The sequence below is a fragment of the Andrographis paniculata genome, unplaced genomic scaffold, assembly GCF_009805555.1.
Source record: "Andrographis paniculata isolate CXL003 unplaced genomic scaffold, ASM980555v1 Contig21END, whole genome shotgun sequence".
Classification (NCBI taxonomy): domain Eukaryota; kingdom Viridiplantae; phylum Streptophyta; class Magnoliopsida; order Lamiales; family Acanthaceae; genus Andrographis; species Andrographis paniculata.
The window spans coordinates 659710-677868 of NW_026137502.1; the positions used below are offsets into that span (position 1 = coordinate 659710).

Sequence of the window (18159 nt, forward strand, 5' to 3'; positions counted from 1 at the left end):
TAAAAGCCAAAATGCATAAAATTTATTTGTTTGATGCAGCTTGCAAATTTGAATTTCTTGCATAATCGTTCTTCATATAGTATTTTGCTTGTCTTTTCTGCACTCTAGTAGAGAGATTCACATCTCAATGCCTTATACTTTTTCCCAACTTGTTAGGAAACACTCATTGTAGGAAACTAAGAGATTTGAATTCAACTCTCATTCAGTTACTTGGTTAAAATTAATAGAGTAATTATCGGAGTTGAAGATGATGCAGTTATAGAACAATTAATGTGAAATACTACTGAAATTCTTTCTATCATGCCCCCTATTGAGGCAGTCCTGAGCAATCTCGACCCATTCCCCAGAATTCTGGTTGAGTGTAATTCAACAAATGCTTCTTGGCTGGATTCATGGTCCTGTTCCTCCTTGGACACTTAACCTTCAATTCAAATATGTTTAATTTTTCTATTGAAAAAATCCCCTTAATCTCTATCCTTGTAGTGCTAATGAGTCTATGGTATAAGGTATTTTTTGCCAAGCGCGGTGCTAGGGGTGGGAAAGAACTAATGGTTTGGCTGTAATTGGTTGCACGCTTGCCGGGGCCCTTACCTTTGTATTTCAATCTCTTTTATATAGATAAATTTTTTCTTCCCTGCGCACCCCCCCCCCCCCCCCAGAGAAAAAAATAACTGTGATTTTATGTGTGCATTTGTTTTGGTTGTGTGTGTATGTGTGTTTTTCTTTTCCTAACATTCAATACTGCATTTTCACTTTTTACTAATAATGCATCTATTTGGCAGACAATCAGACTGGAAAATCTTTTGTTTCTTACATCACTGCCAAGGTAGTGTACTTGTTTCCAACATTGTTTTCTACTTATCATTTACAATATCCTTGCAGAGATATCAATTTGGGATTATTTGTCCAGTTTTTCTGTGATGAACACTATCTACAGTTGTTTTGGGTTGTTTGCCAACTGTCGAAGATAACTAAGATATTTGGCTGGTTATCAGCTTTTCTCTCATTCTTGCTCTTTGTGCTGTGAAAAACTATAGCTTTGTTCACTTCTGTTTTCAACAGCTTGTTCACACTATGTAATCTATAATAAGTTTTTCAGTCAAAAAATCAATCTCAATACCTTTACTCTATATTAACATCACATTCTACAATTATTTTCCATTCAAAAGAATTCCAATGCAAAGCAACCTATAAAATACCAAAAAATCCAAAACACAAATAAACACACCATAACGATTTTCTAGTGTTTTGAATTTTGGGATACGTTCTCCACTGAAATAGTCACACATGAGTTTATTTATTTTGAAAATTAAGGATTGTTATGGTCTGTGGACATACAAGATACAACAAAAGTCTTTATGCAATCTAGATTATTAGAACTGCAACCACGAAACATCACAAGGTATGAGTGAAAAAGCTGATAACATTGTGTTGTTTAGCAAAGAAGAGTATTTTGCTGCTCATCACTTTTGGAAGATGTTGCAATTGTACACTTTTATGAAGATAAGGGTGTTCCAGTGCAGCTCTTTCTTGGTGTTATTGCTATTGCGATTCTCTATTTAAGTTCAATGTTGTAATAAAATATTTCATATATTAACTTTATGTACCCAACTCTCGTCATACATCATGTTGGGATTCTCAGTGTCGGACAATGTAATTAATAGTGAAACTGTTTGTTCATTTGCTCATCGGAAACAGGAGTGTCAGAAGTTCTCTGAAGTATTAAAGTAGGACATTCTTTTAGGATAGGATACAAATTACCAATTACAGTTTCATGGTTTGTAGGATTTTTATCTAGGTTAACTCTAAAAGATCTTGTTTCTTGAAGTCCCTCTCCATCACCTTGTGATTCCAAACTCATTTTTTTGGTCAAAAAGCTGAAACACATCCAGATGTCATTTATTGAAAATTATATTAGTTATATAAAAATGGAATGGACTTTGTGATATTGCTAGGAAGAAACTATGTGAAATTCCCTCCATTATGTAATTTTATCTTACCCCACCTCTCTCACTATCTCTATATACTTTGCTTTCCTTAGATTATTGACAGCATTCAAGTATCTATCAGAAACGTCCACATTCTCTATTGGGATTCACTGTGTGAAAAGGTATGATACCCACTGTTTGAACCGATGTTTGTTCCCGCTAATTCACAGATGGCTGTTATTCTGTACAATTGAACTTAGTTACTTCTGTCATACTCTGTAACTTCTTTGCCTGAAGAATGTTTATTAAGAAATATTTTGATATACTACAAGAATTAATTGGCTATGCATGCCTCTTTTGGAATTTGGACATAGCTTTATATATCTTTAGGTTTTTCCTTTACTCATAAATCTTAGTAAAGTAAGTGTATGTTATTCTGTTAAAGTACTGACATGTAATTGTGGTTTCTTTCCAAAGTTTAGTTTCAAATACTTCCAAGCATTAATTCAAAATATGCAAAACAATGACAATCCTTGGATGCTTGCTGCTTTGCAGGAGGATCTTTTATTGGGCTTGAAGTTTTCAAGTCTGACAATTATGAGACAAGCAATTGGGTATTATTTTCTCGCCCTTGGTTCTGTCCATTGTTTTCTTTACACTCCATATTCTTTGATTCTACATTTATGTTAGAATGAATCTGAGTATCTATTGAAACAAAAAAACAAAAAGAAAAAAAACTAAAAAAGCATTTTGTGTTTGTTTCAAAGATATATAAAGATTTTCACTATTCGTAATTTTTTTTTTCCTTCTAGAAACATCAAATTAAACACATGTTTTTTATTTTTTATAATATACTAAAGATCAATTTTATATTCAAAATATCACATCAATGCCTATTTATCTTCATACAATTATTCCAATTCAAATTTTTTACTATTTAAAATCCAAACCCCCAACAAACACGGCCATTGAAGAGTAAGTTAAACCTTGGATATATAACAAGATGTAATCTCTTATAGTAAGCTTCTATGCGTTGGTCAGTGTTGAAAATCTAAATCAAACTCTTAATGGAATGTCCTTTCATGGTAATGTATCATCAGTGATTTGTTAATAATTCAATCGAAAATTATTTTGCAATACTAATGAACTTATCATATTGTAATTATTCATGTTATCCTTATATGCATATTTTTTATTTGACAAAAGCATTAAATATTCGAGGGTTAGTTAAATACAGAACTTAGCAGTTCAATAGCTTTCCGATTCCTTCCAAAAAATAAAAAACCCGAAAAAATTAGCTTACTGAATTCAGCATTCAAGTTTACCAAATGCTCCCTATGTCAATAAGTATAAATACTATCTGTTCAATTGTAAAATAATTTTTTTTTCATTAATACTAGAACCTTTGAATGTGGTTTGAAAAAATCTCTAGCATGGATTCTTGCTCTTCACCACCCTGGAAAGTGAACTCTGATATCAACAAGCTTTGTCTTTCTATCGAAAAGTTCCCCCTCCTCTCACCTTTCAGTGTATTCCTCAAAGTGCAAATGAGGTGCTAGGCTTCTTCACTAAGCACGGTGCTAGCCTTATTTGTCTGGCTGCAGTTAGGTTATCTGACCTCTATGTCTATGTAATCAAATATTTTTATCTATCAATTATTACTCTTACTCTTTAAAAAAAAAAAAGCTTGAATCAAGTACAGAACTCTTCTGGGATCTTCTTTAGTCATTCTGAAAAACTGGATGCATTGTGGATGTTTGAAGTCCTAATTTCATGTACATTTCTACCTTCAGTGGCATTCTATAAGTTGTTAGTATTACATTATTTAATCAAATGTTTCTTTTATAATAGTTATGTATTTTTGCACAATCATTTTTCAATTTCTATTAACTTTCTTTTTTATTTTTTTGTGGTTAGTTTAGATTACTTTAAATTATAATTTCCTTTTAAATCTGTGCAACCTGTTCTATTACATCATCAAGATTTTATAGGTATATATAGATAACCTGGATGTGATGTGTATCTCCATTCAATTGTATGCATTTTTCTTCCCTTAAAAAATAAAAAGTTTATTATCTCACTTGTGATTTTATACTCTGATCTAAATTATCATGCACCGATGTTCTTATGTCTTTCAGATCTTCAAGTTCAAAAGTTAGAGGAGGTCAAGTCAACAAATTGATTGAAGTTCAGAATTTAGAAGTTCATTGTGAAAACTTAAGAAAAACTTATAGTTCAAGTACAAAGGATGTCCAAAGATACGACAATGTGGGTGGACAAATGCTTGACGACCGCAAATGTTCATCTATTTTAGCTCCGTTGGATGTTTCAGTGTCTCTATCGGTAAGATGAGTGGGTGCTATCATAATGCCTTAAAAAGGATATTATGCATTACATTATATTGGAAATTAGCACTTCCTATTTTATTTTTAAAACATATTCATAGCTTATTCAGTTTATGATCCAAACAAAATTCTCTGTTATGTGATAACTCCATAAGGTAGTGAATATGCGGAGCTCATGTGTAATCACATGTAACTGTTAGATGATTTGAATGACCATTTTACCACGACGACAACAAATGGGGATGGTGGGACTCGAACACGAGACCTGTGAATAGATGATTTGAATGACCGTCTCACCTAAAAGTTTAAACTGTTACCATTTATTTATTTATCTACAAACGGGAGTTAACCAACAATAACTAATATGTTAATTTGACGTTAATACTGGAAATCATATTTGATCACTAACAAACTTAACTTCTAAGTATTAAGAATCATAATTATAATTAGAAAAAGTTAAGAATAAATTTTTTTTCTTGTTATGCAACAATAGGTAATCATTTTGACTTGGTTGTTCTTTGGCAAAAGATAGAGTTGAGACCTGTTTATTACCAAAATTTGTAGGTTCTAACAGTGTTCGTTCTTTTGGTTTTGCGTGTTCAAATCCTCATTTCAAATTATATCAAGTAAATGAGTTTGTTGCTTTAGATTGAAAACACTCTCAATTGTTCATCTATCTATTAAGGGTAGCCTATTAAAAAATACAAAGATTATTCTTCATTATGTAATATATGCGATTGATTAACACAATTGCACATATATTCTAACAATCTCATCCTCTCAAGTTAAAACATATGTACCAGCTGTGTTCAACTTGTCGTCCAATTTTTTTGATTTGTCCCCAGCACTTTAGTCAACATATTAGCTACTTACATTGAAAAAGGGGACAATGAAGTAGCAAGCACATGTTTTGCAACTTCCAATATGCAGTATCTATGAGTATCCGCACATCACTTTTCTCTCCATATCTTATTGTCAATATGATATGATGAAATTCAATATGTAGTAAGCTCCCTTTTCCATTGCTGTCTCTCTCTGGATTTGATCTGAAGTGTTGCTTTATATACATGTCATTATGTCTGAAATATGCTACATCAATCCTTCTGCTTTGCTTTGTTTTTCTCTCTAATTAAATGAGATTATTATGTAGGTAAACAGATCAGGCAACTTGTTAAATGATCTTCCGCAGTATGACATCAAGGTTGACATGGCATGTGTGGTACGCCCATAGAGTTCTGAGGCCAGATTCTTGTAATTTCTTCATCATTAAGATAAACCTTTTGACGGAATTGTTATGGATGTCATTGTTAGGAAACCTCAATGGATGAGGTCCAGTTGCAGAATATCTTGTCTCTTTCAGATTATATGGAAATATGCCGGTTGAGGGAGAAGTAAGTTGTGTAATGCCATAATCAGCTTTTAATTTTTAATGGTGAAAAATTCTGTGCAACCTAAATGTGAATTTGCTATTATCTCTCCTTGAAGTTGTTTGGAGTATGTTTTAGGCATAGACTACAGTATATATCATGACACTATTGATTGTGGTACCTGAAATATGATACTGCTGAATATGTTGTATTCTTTTATGTGGCTGAAGTGGTAGCGATTGGGCTTCCAATTTTATGTGATTTAAGCTTAACACTTACATGGCCTTCTAGTTTTCGCCATAATTCTGCATCTCTATTTATTTATTTATTTTATTTTTTTGAGACTAGAAGTAACTTTATTTTGATAGAGAAAAATATTCTGATACTACCATTTGGTAACCCATCAACTCATCGATAATGAAGAAGCTAACATGTTTTCTTCTTAGCTTATCTTTTCTATCTAGGTTGTGAGGAAAATGGCCATGTCTATAGTCCAAATACTTGTTTAACACAAGATTTTATGAAGTATGCAATCAACAGTTGACATTCCCCAATCGTATGTTGACTTAATTAAGCCAAGTCTTCTAACCACAACATTCATTACCCTTTCCTTTGTTGATGAGTACAATCATCATATGTGGATAAGCTGTAGTGCCTAGTATTTTGTAATTTGTAATACCTGCTAACTCATTTCCCCCCCTCCCCCATACAAGAAAAAAAAAAAAAAAAAAAAAGAGAAGAAAAATGCATATACAAAACAGACACTGCTTACTCTCAGCCAAGCAATTATCCACAAACATAGTCGTCCATCACTTCATGCATGGATTGGTAGTTGCAGAATAGCAGCAATGTAGGTGTGCTCATTTTGATAAGACTTGGCTAGACAGCTACTGATATGAGGGCATACATTCTTCCTGACCAAAATGTATACCTTTTTGATCATTTGAGTCAGTTTAAAACAACACATTGGTAACAGCCCTTCTAATTCTACTTACAAGGGTGAACTTTGAATGCTCATGCTTGATGGCCCTCAGTGGCAATGGGAGCACTTATTCAATTCAGAGGCTTCTTTATGAAGCCATGTAGGTGCTGGTTCACCCATTTCATTGTCAAGAACATCATGAGAAAGCTATGTCATCTGTTTTGAGTAAATAAGCAGCTGTAAGTTATTCGATGCATTCTTTGATAAACTTGCCACCTACTTCCTAGGCATCTCTTTATGAACTATATTTACTTTTAACGTAAAATAGCTTCCCTTATATTCCAGAACCTCTGATATTTTTCTTTTTTTTTTTTTTGATTTAGTACTCAAACTTATGTTTAACTTAATTGTTTGCTTTGCAGCTCTCAAGTTTCTTCACCATTGATATTTGTGGTTTCTGTGAAGTATGCAGACTTTCATATTTTAATCATTACAATTAATCCTGCTGTGGATTTTATTTTAATTCTAATCAATCAAATTTCTTGGTTAACTGGGCAAATGGGAAAGAGATGGTTCTAGTTTTTCCGAAACTGCTGGGTCTTGCTAAGGACTATGATTCATATAGCTGGTTTTTGGTCAAACCTATAGGTTTGGCATTCTTATTCTATCAGGTTAGGGCATAGAAGCTTGAATGGATGTTGAGGAACTATCTTGCTCTTCCTATGGTGCCTTGCTTCTGACTGTTTGAAGTTATTTGGAGGGTTTTCCTGGAGTTTTTTTCCTCTCAATCTTTTCCCTTTGTGTCTTTTGTATCTGCAGAAGAAAATGCATGTAGTACCTATGGATGAGAGATATTTATTAATGATGTAACTTATGTTTTAATTGCAGGCTGTCATCTTGTCCTTCCATTTGCTCTTGTTTATGTAGAAATGTGTCAATTCTTTCCTAATCTATTTGTGTTCTTATTTGCTACTTGATTTCTTTTATCCATTATTTCTATTTGGTATGAGTACAAGTCATGTTGACCTGTTGAATGTGGGAAGCTTTGATTTGCGTTGTTCTTTTAACTTCTGTAGGTATGGACGTTATCGTCCTTGGTGGAGCCCTATAGGGAAAAGGCTCAAGGGATGGCAAAAAGCATGGTGGCACTATGCTCAGGAATCTGTACTTTCTGATGTTCAGAGGAGATTGAGAAAAAAATCTTGGAAGTACTTTGGACAGAGGCTGTGAGTTGATACATGCCCTCCATTGTTTCTGTTACTGTCTATGGCCTTGTTAAATGAAAAGTTTTGCAAACTCAGTACCTGTCTAGGTTGTCAGCTACCCCAGCTAACTTTCCTAATTAATATGGTTGTGTTACCCATTTGAATTTTCTGATCTCATACTATCATGTCATAAAGTTTCTTTTGCTTTTGTTTCAAGTTTTTGGTGTTGTACAAATGAGCTTCTCCTAGCTTGGAAGTTTTATTATGAACAAGTCTGGCCGATCATTTTATACATTGCAATAAATTACATTTTTTATTTTTATGAAAATTCTAGTGGATAATTTGACATGTCTCCGCTTGCTCGTTGGTGCACTTTGATGAAGAATAGAATAAGTTTATAGATGTCAAGGACAAGGATGCATTGCTGTTTTAGCTGAAATTGGGGATTATGAAACTTGCATTATGCTTGTTTATGATTGGTTTCTAGCACTTTGTTGGGTAGCAGAAAATTGTGTTTTAAATGAAAATATCTATGCACCTGTTTGCATCAAAATATATATGTGAAGAGAACCACCTGGATATGTGTGTGGGCATCTCCTAGGTAGATGTGCTGAATTTCCACTTTTTTGTTTCTACCATAGTACCATGCTTTTTCTAATGCAAAGAAGAGATGGAGTTCATGCTTGCATGTTGATACTGTGCTTGTTTGCCATATAAATGAAATTAATTTTGGTGGCCACCCGGAACAAAGTAAATTAAACTGTTAAAATAAGGTATAAATCCATGTGTTAAACCAGTGGCCATATAGATCTTAAAACGAAAATTTTATATTCTGATTGACAGAATATTGTGTCGGCTGAAGTAAAGAAAGTCCTATTAATATTTGTCAAAATATGGACATGTGGGTTTGTATTTATTTCATATTTGAGTTGTTAGGATGGTAGAATCGTATTGTGGTGGATATATGGTTTAGTTTTAGTTGGTATGTCTTACGTTTAAAGAAGCTGACATTTCTGAAGAATTACTTGTGTTTTGGTGTTTTAGGCCTTGATGTTTTTAGGAGAAAATAAGTGTTGAAAGCAATGTTTTGAATTTAAAATGTTTGTTTTGGATGAGATGTTATTGGAGGGAAACTGGTAGATTGAATGGTGCAAAAATGGATTTGAAATTACAAGTAAACTACGAAGTGGTGACATTCTCATATATCTAAAATGTCTTGAGAAAGATCTACATACGTGCATGTTAGATCTAAGAAACTGAGTAGCCTTATGGAATTGTTTTCTTGATAAGAGAAATTACATATTATTATTCCATTTCTCCATGCTAAATATTGTACTTAGCGATTAACTAGCTTCAAAGTTTATATTAATTCTGAAGTTCAAATATTCACCACATCTTTTTCCATGCTTTTTCATGGCAGATACTCGTGCCGGACATATGTGAAATTGTACAAGGCCAAGTTGAAGTGCTTGAGACATGATCAGGTCAGATGGTTTATTTTAGTTGAGAAGTCACTCGAGGAAGCGTTATACTGAATCTATGCTTGAATCGGGTTTGTTTGTTGTGTTTTACCCACCCGTTTTCACTATTTAACTAGAACATTTTTTTTTTCTTTCCAAAACATCACATCACACATGTATTTTTCATTTAATAGATTAGATATAAAAAATTGTATATTCAATACATCACATCAAATGCGTATTTATATCACATCAAACAATTGTTGTAATTCAAAATTTTCACTATTACAAAACACACCAAACACAACCAAACAAAGTAGTTTTTCTTATGTGAAAGTGCAAAGAAAGAGAATAAGACTTAAAAATGATAATTCTCTCTGAAGTTAGGACTATTATTGGCTAAAGGATTATTTGGATGTCTGCTGAACGATGAAAGGATTACAAATGGTGTTTTTATTTTTGTTATATTAATACACGCATAACTTATTGTCTGCAAATGATGAATAAGTTATAGGATTTAGATTTGACATTTTTTTTTATTCTCTTCTCTTTATGTATGTAAAACGATGTTTGTACTATAATTGTAGGGAAATATGGGAAAATATTATTTCATTCCAAGAGAAAAGAAAAGGAAAGTCTACATATATATATATATATATAGGTGTTTAGAAAATCTATCATAACAAACTAAGTCTAACTAAATCATAGATATAAATATAGATATAGATATGAATTGTTAAAATATATTTTAAATAGATATTTTAGCTGATATTATTTAGATTTGTTAGTTATCATATAATCATATCAATTAGATTAGGTTGTTATTATCTAGATATGTTTCTAGATTTGGTTGTTATTATTTAGCTTTATCTTTTTGTACAAGGTTTATAAATAGACCTTAATTTCATTATCAATATATCTCATAAATTTCTTTTAGAATTTTTACATGAATCATATCTATTTAAGATATAGATATGAATATAACACACCTCTCAAGTTGGAGCGTACAAGTCATACAATCCAAGCTTGTTGCAGATGGACTCGGATTTAGGACCTCTCAGGAATTTGCTAAAGATGTCTGCAAGTTGATCATCCGAGGACACATATTTAGTGGCTATAGACCCACATAACACTTTCTCCTTGACAATCTATTTCGGTATGCTTTGTTCGTTCAGGAAATACTGAGTTTGAAGTAATGTTTAATGTTGCTTGATTATCACACGATAACTTCATCTTCTTCACATCACAAAACTTGAGTTCACAAAGTAATTGTTTAATCCAAATAAGCTCACATGTAGCTAAGGCCATAGCGATATTCAGCCTTAACATTAGAATGCGTGACCACATCTTGTTTCTTACTTTTCCAATATATTAAATTACCTCAAACAAGCACACAATAACTAGATGTAGAACGTCTATCGATTGGGCACCTTGTCCAATCGGCATCTGAATATCCAACAATTTCAGAGTGACCATGATTTGTATGAATTAAACTTTTTTCCGATAGACCCTTGAATATATCGCAAGATACGGACAAGTGGTTTCCAATGAGAGTCATTTAGACTGCAGAAACTAACTCATTAACTTGCCGCAAATGATGTATCTAGTCGAATGATAGTGAGATAATTGAGTTTTCCAAGTAGCCTTCTATATCGTCCAACAACATTGGTCAGTGGCTTCTCCTGTACAAGAATCAACTTTGCATTTGGATCCATGAGGAAAATCCGCAACCTTACATTCACTCATGCTTGTTTCTTTCAACATATCAAAAACGTACTTTTTCTGAGATAGGATAACACCATTATTTGATTGGGCAATCTCAATTCCAAGAAGTACCATAGTGGTCTTTAGTCTTTGGTTTGAAAATGGTTGTGTAGATGCTCCTTCAAGTTTGTAATACCATCCGTATCATCTCCCGTGATGAAAATGTCATTAACATATACTATTAAGTAAACACATCGTCCCTCTAAAGTATGCTTACAGAATACGGTATGATTGGACAAACATTGTGTCATACCAAATTCTTGAGTAACAAGATTGAAACGTCCAAACCATGCCCGTCGAGACTGTTTCAAGCCATAAAGTGAGCGTGGAAGGCGATATACAAGACCAGACTCCTTCTGAGTAACAAAATCAAGTGGTTGCTCCATATACACCTTTTCTTAAAGCTCACCATGTCAAAAGACATTTTTAAGGTCAAGCTGATGAAGGAGCCAACCACTCGTTGCTGTCATAGAAAGAAGAAAACGAACATTAAGACATTTTGGCAACCGGAGAGAAAGTTTCTGTATAGTCCTCTCTATACACTTGACGAAAGCCTTTGGAACAATTCGAGCTTTGAGTCGATCAATGCGACCATTAGGGCCGTCCATGACTGCTTAAACCATCGGCAAGCTACGGGTGTCATTCCTGGTGGCAACGGAACCAACTCCCAAGTATTGCTAGTGTGCAAAACATACATTTTCTCTACCATGGCTTGACACCACTTTGAATGACCCAATGCCTCACGCCAAGAGTAAGGAACAAAGATGAAGTCTAAAGCAATCACAACACTACGTATAGAAGGAAATAAATGGTGATAACTAAGAGAATTATAGATAGGGTTAGGATTATAAGTGGACCGTGTACCTTAATGTAGGACGACAGGCGATGGAGTCGTAACAGGGAAAGGCGACGGAACCGGAGATGAGTCATCAATAGGCACAGGTGATGATGAAGTAGGTATGTTTTGACATTGCCATGTATGTTGACTATAGACTTGGAGTGGAGGCTTGATAATGGTGGCCATTGGAATGTGGTTCCCATATATTGAGGATGAAGTTAATGACATTGCAAAGTATGGTGATGATTCAAAGAATGTGATATTTGCACTAAGGTAATATCGATGAGTGAAAGGAGAATAACATTTATATTTTTTTTGAACTCGAGAGTACCCAAGGAAAACACATTATGAGCAATTTCTACTAAATGATGATTTTTGCGCTCATCCATCCCATTTTATTGGGGGGTGGAAAGGGCAAGATGACTGATGAATAATCCCCTGAGAAGATACAAACTCATTATATGAGTAGAAAAAATACTCTTCCATCATCACTTTAAGACCTTAATAGAGGTGTGATATTGTGTACGAATTTTAGCACAAAACCTTTTGAATATAGCAAGTAATTCAAACCTATTTTTCATTAAATAAACCCAAGTATACCGACTCAAATCATCAATAAAAGTAACAAAATTTTGAAAACCTAGACTTGACTTAGAATGACAAGGGCCCCAAATATCTACTAATGCAAAAGGTTCAGATGCTCTATTATTGATGCGCTTTGGAAAAATAGTACGGGACTATTTTCCAAGCTTGCATAGTTCACATGGTAATAAAGTCAGTGATGAAAAATTGAAAAAAATACATTTTAATTTTGATAGATTGGGATGACCTAGCCGTTGATGGAACAATTCAGAAGGCTCAACTGAGACAGTTGCAAGGGTAGAAGATAGACAAGGAGACTTAACCCATGAGACTTACATCCGGTACCAATCGTCCGCACCGTGCTGCGGTCTTGAATAATGAAGGAACTACTAATAAGTAAAATAGAACAATTTAAATCTTTTGTAAGTCGACTAATAAATATGAGGGTAAATTAAGTGATGGACAAATCCTACCAATAACTTGAGGATATGCTTTATCACCATTAGATAGAGTACCATGTGTTAAGTGAGTTTGGCGATAAAAAATAGAAAACAAATAAGGATTACCAGAGATATGATCAGTTGCATCGAAATCTAGAACACATGAGATTTGAGAAATACCGATGAATGAGGTTTGGGCATTAATAGAGGTGTTAAAATTAGTGGAGGATCACTGCTTAAATGTTTGAAACTAAAGGAATGCATTATATTCCGTTCTGCTTATAGTAATGGAGTTCTTTAGTATAACAATTCTTATAACAATAGATAAACCTCAAATGTAGACGTCTAATACCAATTGACTTAAAATAGTTGGTTATAAGAAGCAAAAGGAAAAAAAGAGACCCCAATAGAAAATTTGGTGGCAGCAGTGGCGGCGCATGTGTACACACGTAGAGGTGGTGATGGTGAGCGACGTGTCCAATGCATCGTGAAGAGAAGAACATGCTGATGTGGCGCGTGTTAGAAAAAACGACGGAAAGAGATCAAAAATCAACCGAAACGAAACAAATGTTGTCTTCCGGCGGTGGCGGGTGGAAGCACTTGCGGTTGCAGACAACGGCTCTCTCACCGTGGTTGGAGGCACCGGAGTGTAAGGGGTCGGATTATGATGATTGGGTGAAAAGATAACTTACATGGTACATGAGAAAAATTAGGGTTTTGGCAGTGGCGGCGGCTTATTTACACCTTAATTGGTTCTGATAACATGTAGAGAAATATGATAAAATATTATTTCATTCCAAGAGAAAAGGATAGGGAAATATATATATATATATGTATATAGGTGTTTCAAAAATCAATCATAACCAACCAAGGTTGTCACGGCGCACTTTTGCGGCGCGGCGCGTATGAACTGCCATACCGCCATGGCGACAAAATGGCAAACAAGGCTCACATATATAAAAACTTATATATATTATATGTTATAAGAAATTAATGCCTATAATTATTAATTTTATAGTAACATGTCAATAAAATACAAAATAACTAACAAATAAAAATAAATAATTAATTTGAAATTTTAATCTAAATAATAATGTAATAGCACTTCCAGAGTAATAAAGTAGATAACAAATTAAAACATATAAGAAATAGTGGAGAAAAACTCTATGATGGGATGATGCGGTTATTAGCGACTAGACCAGAGGAGAGGGGAGAGATATGTGAAGGGAAGGGGCTGCACAAAGTAGCGGACATTAGCGACTAGACTAGAGAGCAGGGGAGAGAGATGACAGGGGGAGGAAGAGGATGAGAAGTTAAGGGTTCGGTTTCAAAGTTGATGTCGATGCGGTCTTGGGGCTTGGGTTGGGCTTCGAAGGCTCTGGGCTAGCCTTCCCAGTGCCATGGCATCGCCGTGGCGGCGTTGAAGCGTCGCCACAGCGTTGCTAAAGCATCTCCAAACAACATTCTTTGATAAGGCGAGGCGAAGAGTTGCAACGCCCCTTAAAAGCAGCCAGGATACCATGGCGACGCCATGACAACAATGTAACCAACTAAATTTAACTAAATAATAGATTTAGATATAGATATAAATATAGATATAGATATGAATCATATTTATTTAAGATATAGATATGAATCTAACAATAATAAAATGAACAAAGTTGATTTTCGTTTTTTTGGGCATTTATGGGAATAATGACAAAAGTGAGGTAGTAAATGATTAAATGAGATCAAATGATAGATCTGCAGCATTTTCCATAAGTCTTTTTTTCTAACAAATGCAATAATTACACACACTAAATAATAAAGATATTAATTAATATTATAGAATATTGGATCCTTTGCTCTTCACCTCTGGAGGTTGAATGCGGAAATTAACAAGCTTTGCCTTTTCATTTATAAGTTTCCGCTCATTATCTTTTAACAAATTCCCTGGAGCAATTATGTAATTGTTGACTACTTTGTTAAGTGCCGCACCAAGGGAAACTTTTGAGTTATCTATTTGGTTGTAGCTTTATTCTCTAGCACTTACAATAAATAAATCTATCCATCCTTACTGTCCAAACATGTATATTTATATAATATATATATATTAGAGGATTGTCTTCTAATAATATCTTATCTAGTCTAATGTGATGGTGGTTCCTCTATGTTAATAGGAAGGATTTTCATTAATTCCAGTTGAAACCATTTCATGATAAAAAGTTATAATTGGTTTATAGTATTTCTGTAAACCATGAACAACTTTATTTAACCATTCAGCAATGTATTTGTAAATAATATGTAGCTGTAGGGGAAAAATTTCGTACAAGCTTTGCTAGTTAACGTCCTAGGATGTGCCATAGTGATGCTAGACTTGTTTTGCATCTTGCAATTGCTAGGCTGGCTGTTGAGTTATGCCTTGATTATTTTTGTTCTTCGTACACTAGCTATCATTTTATGATGTGTGGTGAAGATATTATGTATGTAATGCCCTTAACCCAAGTTTCTGTTGTTCTTTATAGGCTAGCTTAATATTTATGATGTATGTTGATGACTTGTAAACATAATGAGTTTTGAGACTTATTGACCTATTATTGTCTTTGTCCACGTTGACTTGCTCTCTTTCTTTCTCTCCCCAGTTGTTTTTATTTATTTATTTATATACTATTATTATTATTATTATTGTTATTAATATTAATATTATTATTATTATTATTATTATTATTATTATTATTATTCAATTGATCATTATATTCAGGTGATAGAAGAAAGTGTACTGCATGAATTGGAGAAAATAGAGAAAGCAACAGATATTGATGACATTTTGAATTACAGATCCATTGCTGAACATGAATTAGAGGTGAGCTATAAGCTTTGTCATGTTTCATATCAAATGAGTTTTACACAATAATTTTGAGGCCTCTTTCCTAAAATTTATTCTTTCTTAGCCTCTTTCCTCTGATTCCCTATGACTAGGGGCTAGCCAACAAAAGCAAAAACTGACCCTGAGCTATTACATAATTAAGGATGATTGGTTTCTAATAATTGATTATAACTTGTAGGATTTCTTGTTGAATACATCATCAAAATATGGGAAAAATGGTGGAAATGTTGACAAAGTGGTTGAAGATGATCATCCTCCTAGCAAGCCTCGAGGATGGTTGAATTGGCTGTCTTATGGCATGCTTGGAGCTGGGGGAACAGATGATTTCAATCAGTTTTCTGGTGTGGTTTCAGATGATGTGATTGAGGTATCTCTATCTGCTTACATAAATACATTGTATCAACAATAGTTAACCATTGAGAAATTGATGGAGCCTTGTGTAGTTTTGTTAGTTTCTAAAGTCGTGCTTTTATTATATAGGACATATACGAGGCAACAAAATTCCATCCTTCTACATCGACTGGGGATTTGGCAGCAAATGACGTAGTTTACATATTTTCAATGAAAGTGAACATCTCTGAGTTTCGGACAACACTTAGAAGCATGTATGTCTTTTACTTCTAAAACCTCGGGTGAAATTTTTATAGTTCATACATCTTCAAATATTTCTGCTTCATAGTGGACATTGGATTGGAACAATCTTGACTACCTTGACTCTCGGGGAGGTTTTGAATGAGCATCTTCAATACCTTCCAATTTTTTAGGATATTTTTTGTTACTCTATTTATAACTTAAGAAATTTTCTGATGAGTTTTGATCAAGAGTTTGTAATCTTGTAGTATGATTTCAGATGACAATGTATTTTTTCCTTTGTTATCCCAGAAATGGTGAATTCACTATTGTAGTCTCATATTTCCTTGGATCAAGTAACCATCTTGTGGTAGTGCCATTATATTTATTAAATTTAATGCCTAAGACAAATAGTTTTGTTTTCCTGAAAGAGGAGTGCTTTTTCATTTGACAACATGTGGGCATTTGAGTTCTGAAAATAAGTGTTTGCAACTTATTTCCCTTCTTGTCTTTGATATGTGATCTATAATTATCCAACAAGTTAAAATGATGAGATGATAACTAAGAAACACAAAGTGTTGAATATTGTAGACTTAACATATGTTTATGTCATTTTTTCAAAATTTAATTGTTAGAGCTATTACTATTTAAGAGATGCTTTTTAATTGTATGATTTCTCAATTATTATATTGTTAGGTTTTTTGTTTATTTATTTATTTATATTATAATATTTTCCATGTGTTTTAAATTCTTATTCTTATTCTTATTAGGTAGTTATGTTTGGAAATAGCAGATTTTATAATGATAATATTTATCTTATACTATAAATAAATTTAATCTATTTTTATTAACAAAGCCATGTCTAATTCTTCCAACTGTCTTTAATAATAATTGATATGGTTTTAGCATAGTTACTCTTGGTGCTAAGGTAACCCTAAACTTCAAACTAATCACTCTCTCCTTTCAGCATTGCTACTGCCCCAAAACCACATAGTCCGATTTTTTGGGGCTGGCTTCTTGGAATTGATAAAATATTACTCCTTGTACTTACTTTCCAGCTATTTCCCAGTCTCCATTTATTTGTAACTTCTAGACTTCTGTTATGTTGGTTATCTACTATTTTCAATGCAACTTAATTTGATTATGGGTTGTCCACTTATCAACAATGTGGTGCTATTTTGTTTGGATATATATACACTCTATAGGAGTTAAATTTGAATGCTGAATATCCCCCAAAAAGACTTTATTCTCAGTTTGAGAGGTTTATAGAGTTATTATTTTCTTTATGGGTTATAAAATAGTCTAGCATAATTTTACTGTTGAATTTGACTTCAATTTGGTTGTATTAAAGTATTTATTGTATTCTTTTCATAAATCTCTCTACCTAACTTCATCGTGCTTTGCCTATTTCAGTTCTTCCATCATATTAGTTGTTTTTCCTTTTCTTTTCAAGAGAAAAATGTTCTCTAACCATTTAGCTAGAACCATCACAATAGGAGAGGAGCTCGATCAATGGAAACTCAGCTTCATGGAGGTTAAACTTTGACAGTAACAACCTTAGGGGTTATCTCAAGATGTCATGTACCTAGGTGTGTGAACTCTTCAGGGAACCATTTTGCTAAAAGAGGGGCTTGGGGTTGTCCTGATTTTGTTGCGTGGCTCTAGTCTCCTTCCATATCTTGTTTCTGGTCACTGGTCAGGCTTACCTTGTTTCTTGCCCTATGGTTTAATCATCTATTTAAAAAATTGACATCCCTGGCCAATAAATAAAAATAAAAATAAAGGCGAAGGAACTTGATAGTGGGACCATGAAAAGCTAATTTGGTAGGCATATTTGGTAAAGCTTAAATTAATCTAATCCCAACTTGAACA

General features: G+C 33.5%; 1 protein-coding gene across 1 annotated transcript in view; it reads left to right on the forward strand.

Annotated features, from left to right (window-relative positions):
* The window catches only part of LOC127244726 (uncharacterized), a 57415-nt gene that overhangs the window by 1980 nt on the left and 37276 nt on the right, over window positions 1-18159 (forward strand). Inside the window, exons 6-16 of the mRNA XM_051265205.1 lie at window positions 783-826; window positions 2042-2110; window positions 2484-2542; window positions 4067-4271; window positions 5424-5492; window positions 5585-5664; window positions 7639-7788; window positions 9188-9251; window positions 15592-15693; window positions 15896-16084; window positions 16198-16322. Coding sequence (XP_051121162.1) covers window positions 783-826; window positions 2042-2110; window positions 2484-2542; window positions 4067-4271; window positions 5424-5492; window positions 5585-5664; window positions 7639-7788; window positions 9188-9251; window positions 15592-15693; window positions 15896-16084; window positions 16198-16322 — 1156 coding nt within the window. The remainder of the gene's footprint in view (window positions 1-782; window positions 827-2041; window positions 2111-2483; window positions 2543-4066; window positions 4272-5423; window positions 5493-5584; window positions 5665-7638; window positions 7789-9187; window positions 9252-15591; window positions 15694-15895; window positions 16085-16197; window positions 16323-18159) is intronic.